At 40.8% G+C, this 12,418-nt stretch overlaps 3 protein-coding genes across 9 annotated transcripts in view; all 3 read right to left on the bottom strand.

Annotated features, from left to right (window-relative positions):
* Nucleotides 1-2,743, bottom strand: part of LOC124305617 (synapse-associated protein 1) — a 20,990-nt gene extending 18,247 nt beyond the window's left edge. The window contains exons 1-2 of the mRNA XM_046765197.1: nucleotides 2,296-2,743; nucleotides 459-717 (exon numbers count right to left, since the gene is read on the bottom strand). Coding sequence (XP_046621153.1) covers nucleotides 459-717; nucleotides 2,296-2,441 — 405 coding nt within the window. The 5' untranslated portion in view covers nucleotides 2,442-2,743. The remainder of the gene's footprint in view (nucleotides 1-458; nucleotides 718-2,295) is intronic.
* A 722-nt stretch (nucleotides 2,744-3,465) lies between these two features.
* LOC124305771 (mitochondrial pyruvate carrier 2-like) lies at nucleotides 3,466-6,816 on the bottom strand. Of its 2 annotated transcripts, XM_046765548.1 has the most exons (5): nucleotides 6,559-6,816; nucleotides 6,380-6,466; nucleotides 5,846-5,886; nucleotides 4,185-4,381; nucleotides 3,466-4,093 (listed from the first exon to the last, which is right to left on the bottom strand). In XM_046765548.1, the coding sequence occupies exons 2-5, from the start codon at nucleotides 6,462-6,464 to the stop codon at nucleotides 4,042-4,044; spliced, it is 375 nt and encodes a 124-aa protein (XP_046621504.1). In that variant the 5' UTR covers nucleotides 6,465-6,466; nucleotides 6,559-6,816; the 3' UTR covers nucleotides 3,466-4,041. The 2 variants fall into 2 exon arrangements, with proteins under 2 accessions (XP_046621504.1, XP_046621503.1); XM_046765547.1 differs by having other exon boundaries at nucleotides 6,380-6,816.
* Nucleotides 6,817-7,204: 388 nt separating this feature from the next.
* Nucleotides 7,205-12,414, bottom strand: LOC124305767 (organic cation transporter protein-like). 6 transcript variants are annotated; one of them, XM_046765533.1, is made up of 10 exons: nucleotides 12,101-12,282; nucleotides 11,677-11,732; nucleotides 11,013-11,361; nucleotides 10,684-10,851; nucleotides 9,866-10,124; nucleotides 9,648-9,775; nucleotides 9,270-9,541; nucleotides 8,963-9,192; nucleotides 8,628-8,827; nucleotides 7,205-7,559 (listed from the first exon to the last, which is right to left on the bottom strand). In XM_046765533.1, the coding sequence occupies exons 3-10, from the start codon at nucleotides 11,334-11,336 to the stop codon at nucleotides 7,341-7,343; spliced, it is 1,800 nt and encodes a 599-aa protein (XP_046621489.1). In that variant the 5' UTR covers nucleotides 11,337-11,361; nucleotides 11,677-11,732; nucleotides 12,101-12,282; the 3' UTR covers nucleotides 7,205-7,340. The 6 variants fall into 6 exon arrangements, with proteins under 6 accessions (XP_046621489.1, XP_046621485.1, XP_046621486.1 ...); XM_046765529.1 differs by lacking the exons at nucleotides 11,677-11,732; nucleotides 12,101-12,282 and adding an exon at nucleotides 12,294-12,414; XM_046765530.1 differs by lacking the exons at nucleotides 11,677-11,732; nucleotides 12,101-12,282 and adding an exon at nucleotides 12,294-12,369 and having other exon boundaries at nucleotides 11,013-11,368.
* Nucleotides 12,415-12,418: the final 4 nt, after the last annotated feature.

Below are 12,418 nucleotides of genomic sequence, written 5' to 3'. Positions count from 1 at the left end.
ATTCAGTCTGATTGACTGCAACCGGCAGCTTTCGAACCTTTGTTCTATAAATTATTTTCAATTTCGATACTTTATTGTTTAGACCGTACGTGCGCCAGATAGATTCTTAATTGGAAAGAGACAAAGGGTCATGCTCGATGTGCTTTTAATGACCGGAAGAGAAATCGTGCAGTGAGCGGAGGTGAGAAACCAAATATCAAATAGTAAATTGGATTCCTTATGATGGTGCAAGGATAAACGAATGTTTCACTTTACAAGTTTAAATTTAAAACCGTGCAAAGGAAGGAAAGCCAGAAGTAAAGAAAAGCGAAAGAAAGATCAGACTCTAAGTACCGGGCTTGACAGGGGCCTTAAAATGGCTCTCGCCTGTTTGAATTATCAATTTTTCTTCGCCACTTTGAGCGGCAAGGTGGGGCTTCCGCTTGCTTGGTCCGGGGCACCATAATAGCTTAGATTTTAATTCCAGAACACCGAACACACACATACCCAGCAACCCACCTGCTAGCATCATCGTCTTTTACATGGTCAGATGCGGAACCCTGAACGCTTTCCCGCGATGTTTGGCTTTCTGCGGTTTCGGAGGACGCCGGAAGCTCACCTTCTGCTTGCCCCGCGACTCCGGCGCCGCGACTCAGCCCCGGAATTCCTCCGCTCAGCCAACCGGACATCTGCGATTTCACTCCGGCCAGCATCTCGAGCTTGCTTCCTTTCGTTGGGCTGAAAATTTTAAAGAAAGAAACCGACTCGGTCAGAATCTTGATGAAAACCAAACGCAATCGATAGGGAGGTCGGTAAACGGAAACAAAAGAAGGTGCGGACGGTGCGCCTTGGCCGACGGCTCGCTAACGACTGGCCGACAGGCTTCCCCCACTCCGAATTTGCCCCGAGATTCGGCACAGTTCAAGAGCGAAATGTCGTACCCTTCTCAATCTTGCACGATTTAAAAATGCTACATTTTTTCGGAGGAACGATTAGTTCGGCATTTCGATAATCGGGAATTAATGATTCCACGAAGAGGAAAAACCTTTATAAAAAGTTTGCCTCAACTAGAATACTACAGTTTATGTTGAATATTTGAAGACTTATGGATTTGAAAAAAAAAAAATATATATTTTTTTTGTAATATTTCCTGATTGCGCAATAGAAGTTCCTTATATTCCATACAATTGGAGACCTATCGATTGAAATCTGGCGAACGATTGATCTGGTACACAAAATATTGTCCTCTCTACGTTGTGCTGTTTGGTCGAACTACTGCACCCTTCGATAGATGGGCAATAAATTTTTCTTCTGTCGCTTCCTGAATGAATCGATACCTTTTACGTAACATCAGCGTATTCAGGGGCTGTTCATACTTGAGCTCGTAGAAGGAACAAAGGGAGAAATACAGAACGCGAGAAAAGGGCAAAAAGAGAACGGGAGAGAAAATTAACGTTTGCAAAACTGAATAATCAATGCGAGAAAACACTTGTGCTGCAGAGAACGACGACGACGACGACGCGACGGTCGTTCGATACGAATATATTATTTTTTCATTTCGGTTGTTATAATAATCTGAACCACTTACGAAAGAATAACAGCCTGTTTTTTCGCTAAATTTCACACAATTTTCAAAGCTTTGAATACTGATTATCAAAAAAGATTTTTTCGGGAATCACGAGTCTAAAATTGTGAATAAATGCGCAAACAGAATTTTCCCCTATGGAAAAAAAGGAAGGATATGAGAGCGAGAGGGAGAGATATGCACGTTTATTTGTTACGAACGATTATCGCTACTATTGACATGTATCGTCGGGTATGACGTCACTCTCCATTACCGACTGATAATGCAAAAGTTTACATGCAGATTCGTCAATAATATTTACACCCGACTGCGTACTAGATAACGTTTGACATGAAAGTAATTCGTGTTTCACTAACGATGAATTAGGGACAGTCAAACGGTGCGAATTACGCCCTAAATCCGATAGTCTTTACTAGAATAAGATGAATTAAATTACGATATTACATCGTAGCACAGGCTGTGCGCATGATGTGTTTAATGATTTTTTTTCTTCGTTTGGGAGTTCCGGATTTAGATCGAAGAAAAAGAGAAGGTAAAATCGAGGGAGGGTATCGACGATGCGCCGGTTTCCTTCTTCGGAATAAAATAAGACGTACGTGCGTAATCGCGACTCGATGTCGCGTTTCTTATACGTCGATATCGTTTGAATTTTGTCGCGAAAACTACCGAGGCTCTACGGCGTTTCGTGATTCGTCCTTAGGGCGAGATGAGTGCGAGCTCGGCGTGTATACCTAGAGTCCTTTTTGTCGGCCTCGAACTCGGGTTCGGCCCCTGGGGATGAGGCGGCTGGCTGCTTTTCCTCGGCGGGTATTTCGGTGCCGTCGTCGTTCTTCTTGCCCATCCAGTTGGACACCTGGCTGGTGAGACCGGAGAACATGGCGTCGAATAATCTGACACTTAATATCTAAGGTGTGTTTTTTAGTCGGGACGACGTTACGTCAGTCGTCAGTCGGCTCGTCCGTCGCCACGACACTGTAATCGATCAATTGCTTCCAGGGGATCAGCTGACGAGGTTACGAGGATTCGACGATCTCGGACTGCCAGGGAAATCGCCCGGTCAGTTTTCCACACTCTGTATCAACGTCTCGCGACGGCCAAGGCGACACAGATGACTGCAACCGAACGAAACGCGGAGCACGAACTCCGGGCATCGGCGACACTCGATCCACTCTGCGCATCTCACATCGAACCGCGACGAAACGAACGCCGCGCCCTCCGCGGCCAAATATGGAACTGCGCGCTCTCCTACCTTACCGACAGAGTCATTTTTTCACTAGAGCAGTTTTTTTATTACGCGTCGATGAATGCGTGACAACGATAATAAATTTAAAACTAGAGGTGTTTCTTCCAAATATTTTATATCTCGTCTGAATGAAATTTGAGAGAATTTCTTTTTCGCTGGTAACCGGCAGGATTACAATTTTTTTAAATCATCGGCAACAAGAACGATGCGCTTTTATTTTTTTCCACTCAAGTCATGGCTTACGATTAATACTCGGGAAAAATGAAATAAAAAAAACTAGTCCATTGGGGTGACATCCGTGTTACCTTGAACCCCTAGAACTTTGATTGTCACCGAATTATGTTATGTCGAATTTGCGTTCAAGAAGTGATAAGAGTCTAATTTCTTTCATTTTCTTCTACCGGAGAAAAGTCTCATGTAAAATGGAAGCATATGTTCTTCAGAATCATAACAAAATACTCTTACGAGACAACTACTAACGGTTCGTATTATCTTAATCCAAAGCAATACTTTGAACATTATTCAAACCATTAGGATTGTTATTATACTCATACCGGATGAAATCTGGAATAGCGGAGAAATCTGTATATTACGAATTTGTTTCAGTACAATGCCGTTTAATCAATTTTGGCAAGAGGATAATAGAAATACAACGCGGTAACAGTTCAATTTTAATTTTATTATTTTCTTTCCTACTTCTTCTTGTCTTTTGTTCCATTGTTTTAATTTTTTTAATTTTCAGGTAACGCACCTAAGCATGCATGCGATGTATATCCGATAGATTATATCTAGGATTGAACACATCGAATTTTTATTCCTATGATAATTATATTTATGTTTTATATTATATTATATTATGTACCTTTGTCTATATCTTACCTGCGGGAAGACCAGCTTCCGGCAACGAGTTACTAAATTGCCGTATAGGTATAAAATACAAGTAACACACCGATACACATCGGTATCTTATATTATATACACATTATTTTCACTATGCAGTATGCGTACATTTGTGTGTTTAACTCTTATATGTTTGCCGTTCTTCGATCGACAGTTGGAAATTTTTTCACAGTTCAAGGTCAATAATTTATCACGATTGCCTAGAGTTACCTGCGTTTACGTATGTCGGTATGTTTGAGCGCGCGTGTGTCTGTGTCCATTTTTATCGCCCAGAGCATTATCTCTGCTGCCAGGAATGCCTTCATCGTATATTCGTCGTCTATGAATTTACTAATTACTGTTGTTTACTCTCCAAAGCTTCTTGAGCTGCCAAATCTCGTCGGTATCTGAAATTTGAAACATCAAATAAAGCTCAACGATGTATATAGACAGGTGTATGAATAAGGGAAATCGATTTCCTGTTATTTATACGCTTACTTTATTGCTCTGGATACTTGGTAGAGCGCTGTGCAAGCGACGAATACATTAACGCTGAAGAGAGAGTAGTTCTTCGGGATTATAACAAGGGAGTATCTACTCCAGACCAATCCCGTCATTCCCAAAGCAGTTGACTGTGATATCGAGAGTTCACTAGCTGGTCTCTTGAGATCGCTGAGACCTGCGATAACAAGACCCTGGAAAATAAAAAAAAAAACAAACAAGTAACGTAATTGAAGAAAAATAACGAGTTAAATAAGAGACGAACTCGGCGATAACGATTATCAATATTTTAGTCAAGGCGTATATTCAAATCAAAAAATATTCACGGCGTAATACAGAGATGTTGACAAGCTTCATTTAAAGAAAAAGATGGCAAAAATCAGCGGTATCAAAAATACATACATATTTTAAACCGTATCAATTTTATCACAATTTATAGAAAACTGCTCGATCAATCAAAATTGACATGTAACTGATAGTACGATGAACTGATTATTACTTTTAGAAAATGAAAAGTGTAACTTCAGATCAGCACATCTGTCGATAAAGTTCAAGTTGAACTGTAATCTAGTGAATAAACGAATGAACTCTATCAAATGCAGGAATGGATTATCAGTCTTTCAAGATCCACAACCCAGACATTTTTAAATCCAGAATCCTCACAATAATCGATAATTTTCAGAGAAAAGAAATGAGGCGAAACTTCAGCACGAATAGCATTCGCTGCGAAACTCGTTCCTCGTTTCCGTCGTTTCTGTATAACGCTCTGTTTCGCAACATAATCAGGCGGCTCGACTATTCTCCCAACGAAGATCGAAATGGCGAGACACCGTAGGATGCGTAATCGTGGAATTCTACACGTGCGTGTAATCAAAATGCGACGTAATCAGAAACGTCACCTTTTGGCTTTCGTATCCGCACCTCCACCAGGGCCGGCAATAATTCCCAGCCCAGTTGACAAACCGCTTTAACGAGCATACCTTACGTAAGCGGCGGAGCGTCTACGTCAACGAGTTTGACGCTGAATAATTGTTTTAAATAAAGATCATGTTTTTTTTTTTCTACCAATATACACGTGCATACACGCACCACTTGTGCGCCTACGTCATGAGTACGTATGTATACATACATACAGAAGCTGCTTCGCGTATTTTTATCTCGTCAGTCAAACCCGCGTGTATTTTAATATTAAGCATTCGATAAGGACGAGGGTAGTTCGAGTTTCAACTGGAGTAATTAAATATCGGAAGCTAATCGTGCCTCGGGAATTTTCCACCAACTAGCTTGAAAGTTTATACATTTTTACATGTATATTATTGTATTTAACCGATCATTTCTATTCCTAATTTTCTTCTCTCTTATCGAATAAAACGCAGTGTATCATTATCATACGTCGTCTTTTATCGTAGTTATTGTCAATCATGCAGCTTGATTTTGCGAATGCATGTGTTACACACACGAAACGATATAAAGATAGACGTGCTCCACGTGTATCGTTACCTTTAAGCACGCGGTACAGTCTGTTTAAACATGCCGAAATTCTTCGGTCCAAGCATGTAATATCAATGTAGCTTCACGATAGTAATAAACTAGAGATAGCGAAATACTGATATTGCGTATATTCTACTACTTCTCATAGAAACCGTTTTAACACTCACCCATTTGAATACCGGAGCCCAAAAAAAGATCGTTTGCGGACCTGAAAAATATGAATAAATAACAATAATAGTACACATATCGGCATTCGCGTAGTCGAGTTGGTCGAGTTGTAGCAAGAACAATGATAATGATATTGGAACGCTACGCGCGCGATCACGTGACCCTGACATCGACGAATGAGGAATAACACTGACATTCTGACACTCGTCACTGCGATGCATCGGTTCGCGGTGACATTCGAGGTTACGAATAATTAACTGTTCGTTTTGAATGAGAATATTTCCCGAAGAACTTTATCGAGCTTATCTACCGTGCAACGATATGTCGTGATTAATTCGGATTTATTCAATGCATGCGGTTGTTGCGTAAACGTCGAGGATTTTGGCAAATCTATGACGTGTGTTGTCAAACTTTCTTGATCGACGGATTAACGACTTATTTATTAACATTCTACAAATATCTGACAGAATAATTAACAGTCAATTAAGATAATATAATAACCACAAATCACTATCCACTCCGGATATACCTACCAGCTGGATGTTTCCACAAAGGCTGCAATTTCTCCGGCACGAATTTACCAATCACACCCATAGAAGTTTTGTATATGACCGACATATCTGTTTCAGATTGATGTAAAATAAATTTATATATTAAAAATTTTTTTCTCCCAACTATAATTAATCAATAGTCCCCTGACAATTCTCTTCACCTGCAGTCTAATATTAATTTTCTTATGCCGAACGTTTGTATCCCCGTTGCACTCTGCTCGTTGATTTTAATCGTATTTTACGTACTCATTGATTTAGTATATTTTTTGTAATTTTCTTCCTACTATTACTACAGCTAATGTATTAAAATTTTAATTTTTGTTTATTTCGGAGCTAACGCAGCAGAGATACGCTCGGCGTGTCCCTGGAGCTCCGACACGGCCCGGATAACGTGGGATACGGAATGGACAATTTCTCGTGTAGTGGTTTGTACGGCGCTCCCCTTCTTTTCCCGCTCCTACCCCCCCCCCCTCCTTCTGCCCCGCGAGCTTCGCCACTGCTTCGCGAAGCAAACCGAACTTCGCATGCGCGCCAAAACGGCGAGCGGTGAAACGACGCAGACGTTAGAAACTTGGAAGCGCGCTGCGTCGCGATACCTAATCAATTCGGAAGGTCAATCGCGCTGGAATTGTCGCAGAGTCGGTTTACCTAACTGGATCAACGAATTGTCATCGCTCGCTCGGGTCTCTCGCGATTATTTTCACACCAATCGTCAACTCGAATTATAGTGTAAAATACGTAGACAGAAATTCAACTTCAAAGATGTTTTATTTTACTTTGTCCGGATATCGTTTTTTTTTTTTTTTATTTTGTACACGTATTTTCTCCTCTTAAAAATCTTTCGGAACAACGTATCCAGTCTCAGAAATGAAACAATCAGAATGAATTATTTTTATTTATACAGGTACGTTTTGATACGCTGCATCCAATGTGGTGCTGCTACTTATTGCTCGTCCCGATTTTCATCTCGGCCACGACGACTCGTCCTACCGCCGCAGCAAGCAAAATCGCAGGGTCTATCCTCCTCGCCAAATACCTCGCCGTCGTTTAATGATGCCGGAAGTGTTCGTCCCAGGGTTTCCGGCAATAAAAGAGTGAGCGATGCACAGATGAAACACAGCAGCCCGAGAAGAAGATCAGGCAGCGGTTGCCAAAACCTAGACTGCGAGATTTACATAACAAGAAAACAATTTACTATTAATAACTGACAAAATTTTTGAGAAAATGAAGTTTGAAATGATGCTCATACTATTTTTATATCCCATATTATAATTCCGATTTTTTCGTCCGTGGACGTAAATATTGTAACTTTTAGGGATGTACGGTTCTGACTCGATCTTCCGGAGAATCGATCTTTTCACATGATATCAAAAGATCGATTTGAATCAATCCAAAGATCGTTTTTCTACAGAAGATCGAACATCCCTAGCAACTTTATCCATGCGGAAATGCGATTTCGCTTCTCAAGGTCGAGTTCAAGGCCGGCCTTGGCATAATTTGCCATTGACATTTGACATTGACTGGCTGCCAAAACTGTTCGACGTATCGCTAATTGACACTTCCGATTGTGCAATACTGACATTATAGGTGGGATGCGCATGTCTTGTCGTCATCGTTGTCGCGTGCACAACGAAGCTATAATTAAACGACGGTGGTGCAAAATTATCCGAGCTAAGAATACACGCATAGGTATATGGCGCGTGTTTACCAAACGCAATCGAAACGCGACACGACGAAGCGCACCATCAGGAAAAGCGCCTAATCACAGGTGACCCGACATACATTCCCGCAAATACAGTTGCAGACATTACTTTGACTCTTCTCGGGTGAAAATTTCTACCACTACGAATTTTTATAGAAATTGGCACATTTCGTATTATTTCGTACAAAGTTGTAAATATGCACGGTTTTTCGTAAAGAATTGTTAATTTTCGTTAAAAATTGTAGTAGTTTATAGATTTTTTACTGAAAAAATACTAATTTTCATGAAAATCTACAAGTTCCTAGAAAAAACTATGCATACAATTTACAATTTTGTAAGAAATAAATTTTTTGTACAAAATTGTACGAAATATCCCGAATTCTTTAAAAATTCGTAGTAAATCGTAGAAATCATTTTCAACCAGGGTTGCCTTTTGAAGCGAGAATCCGATGCGTATGTTGATAATTACGATGACGATTCCTAGACCGTCTTATCGGTAGTAAAGAAATAGACGTTATTAATACGAACCAGGTATAAGAGAAGTGGACTAAGGAAGCTGGCGGCGTATCCAACAACATGAATCAGGGCTACTCCTCGTCCTCTTATCACTGTAGGTATTAATTCGGCAGCATATTGGGACCCGGAGTTGAAAGCAATAACAACGCAAAGTCTAGCAGTCACTGATAGACCAATACTCATGTGGACCATCAGATCTGTGGATAGTATCGCTGACGCAGATAAAGAAGAAACGGTTGATAAGTTTTTAGGTAAATTTTCGTTGCGATGATAATTTTTTCATAAAAGTGTACGGTATTTCCATATTTCTGATTAAATTTTACAAAGCAGATGTTCTAGGTGCTTACCTGCATCTTTCAGGAATGCATGCATCAAACCGCTGCTAGACGTTAGAAATGCCGAGAGCAAAACGGCAATGAAGAAAAGTCCCTTCCGCCCTATTTTGTCCTGCAATGTCAGGATCACCAAACAGGCTGGAAACACGGTGAGAGAACCGAGGGAAAATATAACGAACGGTGAGGTGCCACTTATGTTCACGTTTCGTGATATGGCGTCGTAACAAAGTGTCAAAGTCATCCTGTAAGCGCAATGTTAGCGGAAGAGAAAAGCAGTAACGACGGATAAAAAAGGAAACGGTAAGGAAGACTTGCTCACGTTTTGAACACCAGAATGGACATTTTTCGTCTTAGGTTCGGAGTTTTAAAAAGCTCGTGCAAGCTCGTCTGAGGTGGTTTTCCCCCGTCCTTGTGGACCGCTTGAAACCGTGCGACGACCTCGTCAGGAATAACCTTGCCATTAATTTTGGCGATCCTTAGAAAGCCCTCGAGTGCTTTGTCAGCTCGTCCTTTGGTCAGAAGCCAGGAGGCGCTTTCGGGCAGGATGAAGTAGTAAAAGGGAACCAGTACCATCGGGACCGAGACGCTCATCTCCATCGTTGTGAATAATATTTCAAAGAAACGATAGAATAGGAAATGAAGGTGAATCAAGTGGCGAAATATGGCGAGTCACTCGTGTTCGGGTGAAAGAACTCACCAAGAATTTTCTCCACGTTTCAAGGCCAACCGCCAGCCAAGGTACGACGCTACATCCGAGACAGTAAAACACACCGATGCAAATGTTCAATCCAAAGGTCCGCATGCTGGGCCTGATGTACTCCATGACTGAGTGTCAAATGGCGATAGAAACAGAGAGAAATTATATTATGGAGGATACCTTTTCAAAAAAGGTGCTACTACCCTCAAGCTACTTGCCGATTATATACATCATAACGAAATTCGTGTCGGTTGCGAGTCCAGCGATGAACCTTGAAACGGCAAAGAGCTCCAGGCCGCTTGATAATATGGTCATCGTATTGCCGAGTATCGCAAAAAGGAAGGCGGCAATCAGGGCCTTCACTCGGCCCCATTTGTCCGCCGCAATGCCCATCATAAATGTCCCACCTACAGCCCCAACGAAGTACATCGACTGACCCAACGCCGCTTTCCAAGCATCCTTGCAGACCCAGTCTAGCTACGAGAAATTAGTGTGGCTGGAATTTCAGGAATATTACCTACAGGATATCGTTCTTTATAATTCGTTAATTTCGCTAGTACATCGAAGTCCAATATTAATTTGGAACGGTTTGAATATTCGAGAAGTGTGTAGCTGTGAATATTCTCTACTTCATTTTCTGCTCTACCAATTTCGTTCTCCCTCTAAACGTTTGTTTTTTAAACCTAGTCATTTACACCTATGGAAACGTCCACATTACTCACACGGGGTTACCCCGACCTCGAGACGATTTTGGAACATTATTATTGTACACAACATTACGTTATGCACAGTTACGACTTGAACAAAATTCTGAGACAAAATTTAACAATTCAGAAACAGACGCCAATCTCAGTTTTAGCAACAAACGATTAAGAATTTGGAAGAAATTCTTCAAGCGATAAAAGTAAAACAATAAGCAATACATACATGGGGCATCTGATACCCCAACGTTTTTTCAATCATTCTTCATTTTACTTACACAACTGGACCCCATGTCAGTGACTGATGTCAGTACCAGAACCGTAGCTGAACTCACCTCGGTGACGATGCTTTCGTATCCGAAATGTCTGTCGTAGTCAAAGGCCGTGCACTCCTCGAGTTTCCAGACAGATTTTTCTACGGTCTCTTCCTCGGTGATGATTTCCGTCATGTCTAAGTAATACCCTTTGCATTTGTCACCGTTCTTCGGTCGTATTTTCAGAACCTGTGCACGGACACACCGACAATTAATCGCAAATTGTTCGCAACGAAAAACAAAAAACAAACAAAAAAAAAAAAAAACCTACAAATCCTACGAGTAAAAGAAAAGGAATTTGTCCACTCGGTACCCCAAGTCGGTTTATACGTCACCTAAGTTCCACCTACATCTGCTAATTGTAGTCCCTGCGTGACGTTGAGAATATCGGTTAAATTACTGTCCCCGTTTATCGAATCGCACCGTAAATCGGCGGGTTGTATCGTGATAAATGTCTGGGCGAAGTAGTGAAAAGCCGAGAGAACGTTCACCAGACTAAAGAGCACCATCAGGAGTATTTGGTACCTCCCAAAATCCCCAGCGTGCGCCAGCATGCTGCACACATCGACGTCCGGTTGGATCTCACCTTTCCGATCCGACACTTTGACATCCTTCAGGATCGTTTCTCCCAGAGTCGCGTCTCCTTCGTCTTCGTTTCCTTCGCAATTTACCATCCTGGTAACAATTCAGCTCCTGACACTGCCACCGAAAATTATAAAAGACCGAACGAATAATAGGTTGGGAAACGACGTTACGAGTGATCGTTGGCTCGTGGTCAAGATCGACAGCGAAATTCACCGTGGTTTGTAATATACTTCCAGCACCCGATGCAAGCAATTGATCACTGATTAAAGACCTGATTAGTTAACGATAAATATTAACAACCGTACCATTGTGCTCTGTATTGGCCGTTTGTCGGTAGTGTTCGTACGTTCGTTCATCGTCAAGATTGAAGGTCGAAAAGCCTAACAATAACTTCACTTTGGTGTTTAAAATTAAACGAATTGTACGTACGGGAGTGCATGTACGCAATTTTACGCTGATCATCCAAGAATTCGCTGAGTTAGTTTCTTGGATTACAAATTTCGGAACATTTATCATTTGAGTGCGAAATCGCAGAACCTTTTTCTTTTTATTCATCAATGATACAAAATAAGTCTTTTCAAAAATGTGACATTTTTTTTTTTAAAATAACTATTCGACTCTTTTACGTACGTACTGGGAAGACACAGAATAGCCTTTGTAATCTCATTATTGTAACAACAAATTGGTACGTCAAAAAATGATAAACGGAAATTTGACCACCGATCCCACAGATTTTGTGCCCAAGTTTTTGACTCCGATTACTTTGGCATACCTAATTATATGCATAATATATCTTGTAATCAATAATGAACAATTCGTCGAGTGATAACAAGATTAATAGATTGAAACTTACAGATTACCAGTGAACTGCGTTTTAAGCTAGATTTTACCGGGAAGTGTTTGTTATATGAAAATAATTAAATTTTCGTGCGAAAATAATGCAAATGTTTCCGAGTTTTATCACAAGTAAGATAAATAAACTCTAAAGCCGCTGAATGAACTTGAAGAAAAAATTGTTTATTCCTACGCGCTGTATAAATACGTACTGCAAGCGAATATTTTGTTGCGGTCATACGTGGTCGAATAAGCTTCACTCTGCAATAATAATCTTCTGTAGATACGATGGTTGACTGTAAATAACACGGATACAGAGATAGTCGAAGGCACATCC

The sequence above is a fragment of the Neodiprion virginianus genome, chromosome 5, assembly GCF_021901495.1.
Source record: "Neodiprion virginianus isolate iyNeoVirg1 chromosome 5, iyNeoVirg1.1, whole genome shotgun sequence".
Taxonomy (NCBI): domain Eukaryota; kingdom Metazoa; phylum Arthropoda; class Insecta; order Hymenoptera; family Diprionidae; genus Neodiprion; species Neodiprion virginianus.
The sequence above is the reverse complement of the archived record's forward strand: the minus strand, read 5'-3'. Positions and strand labels throughout refer to the sequence as shown.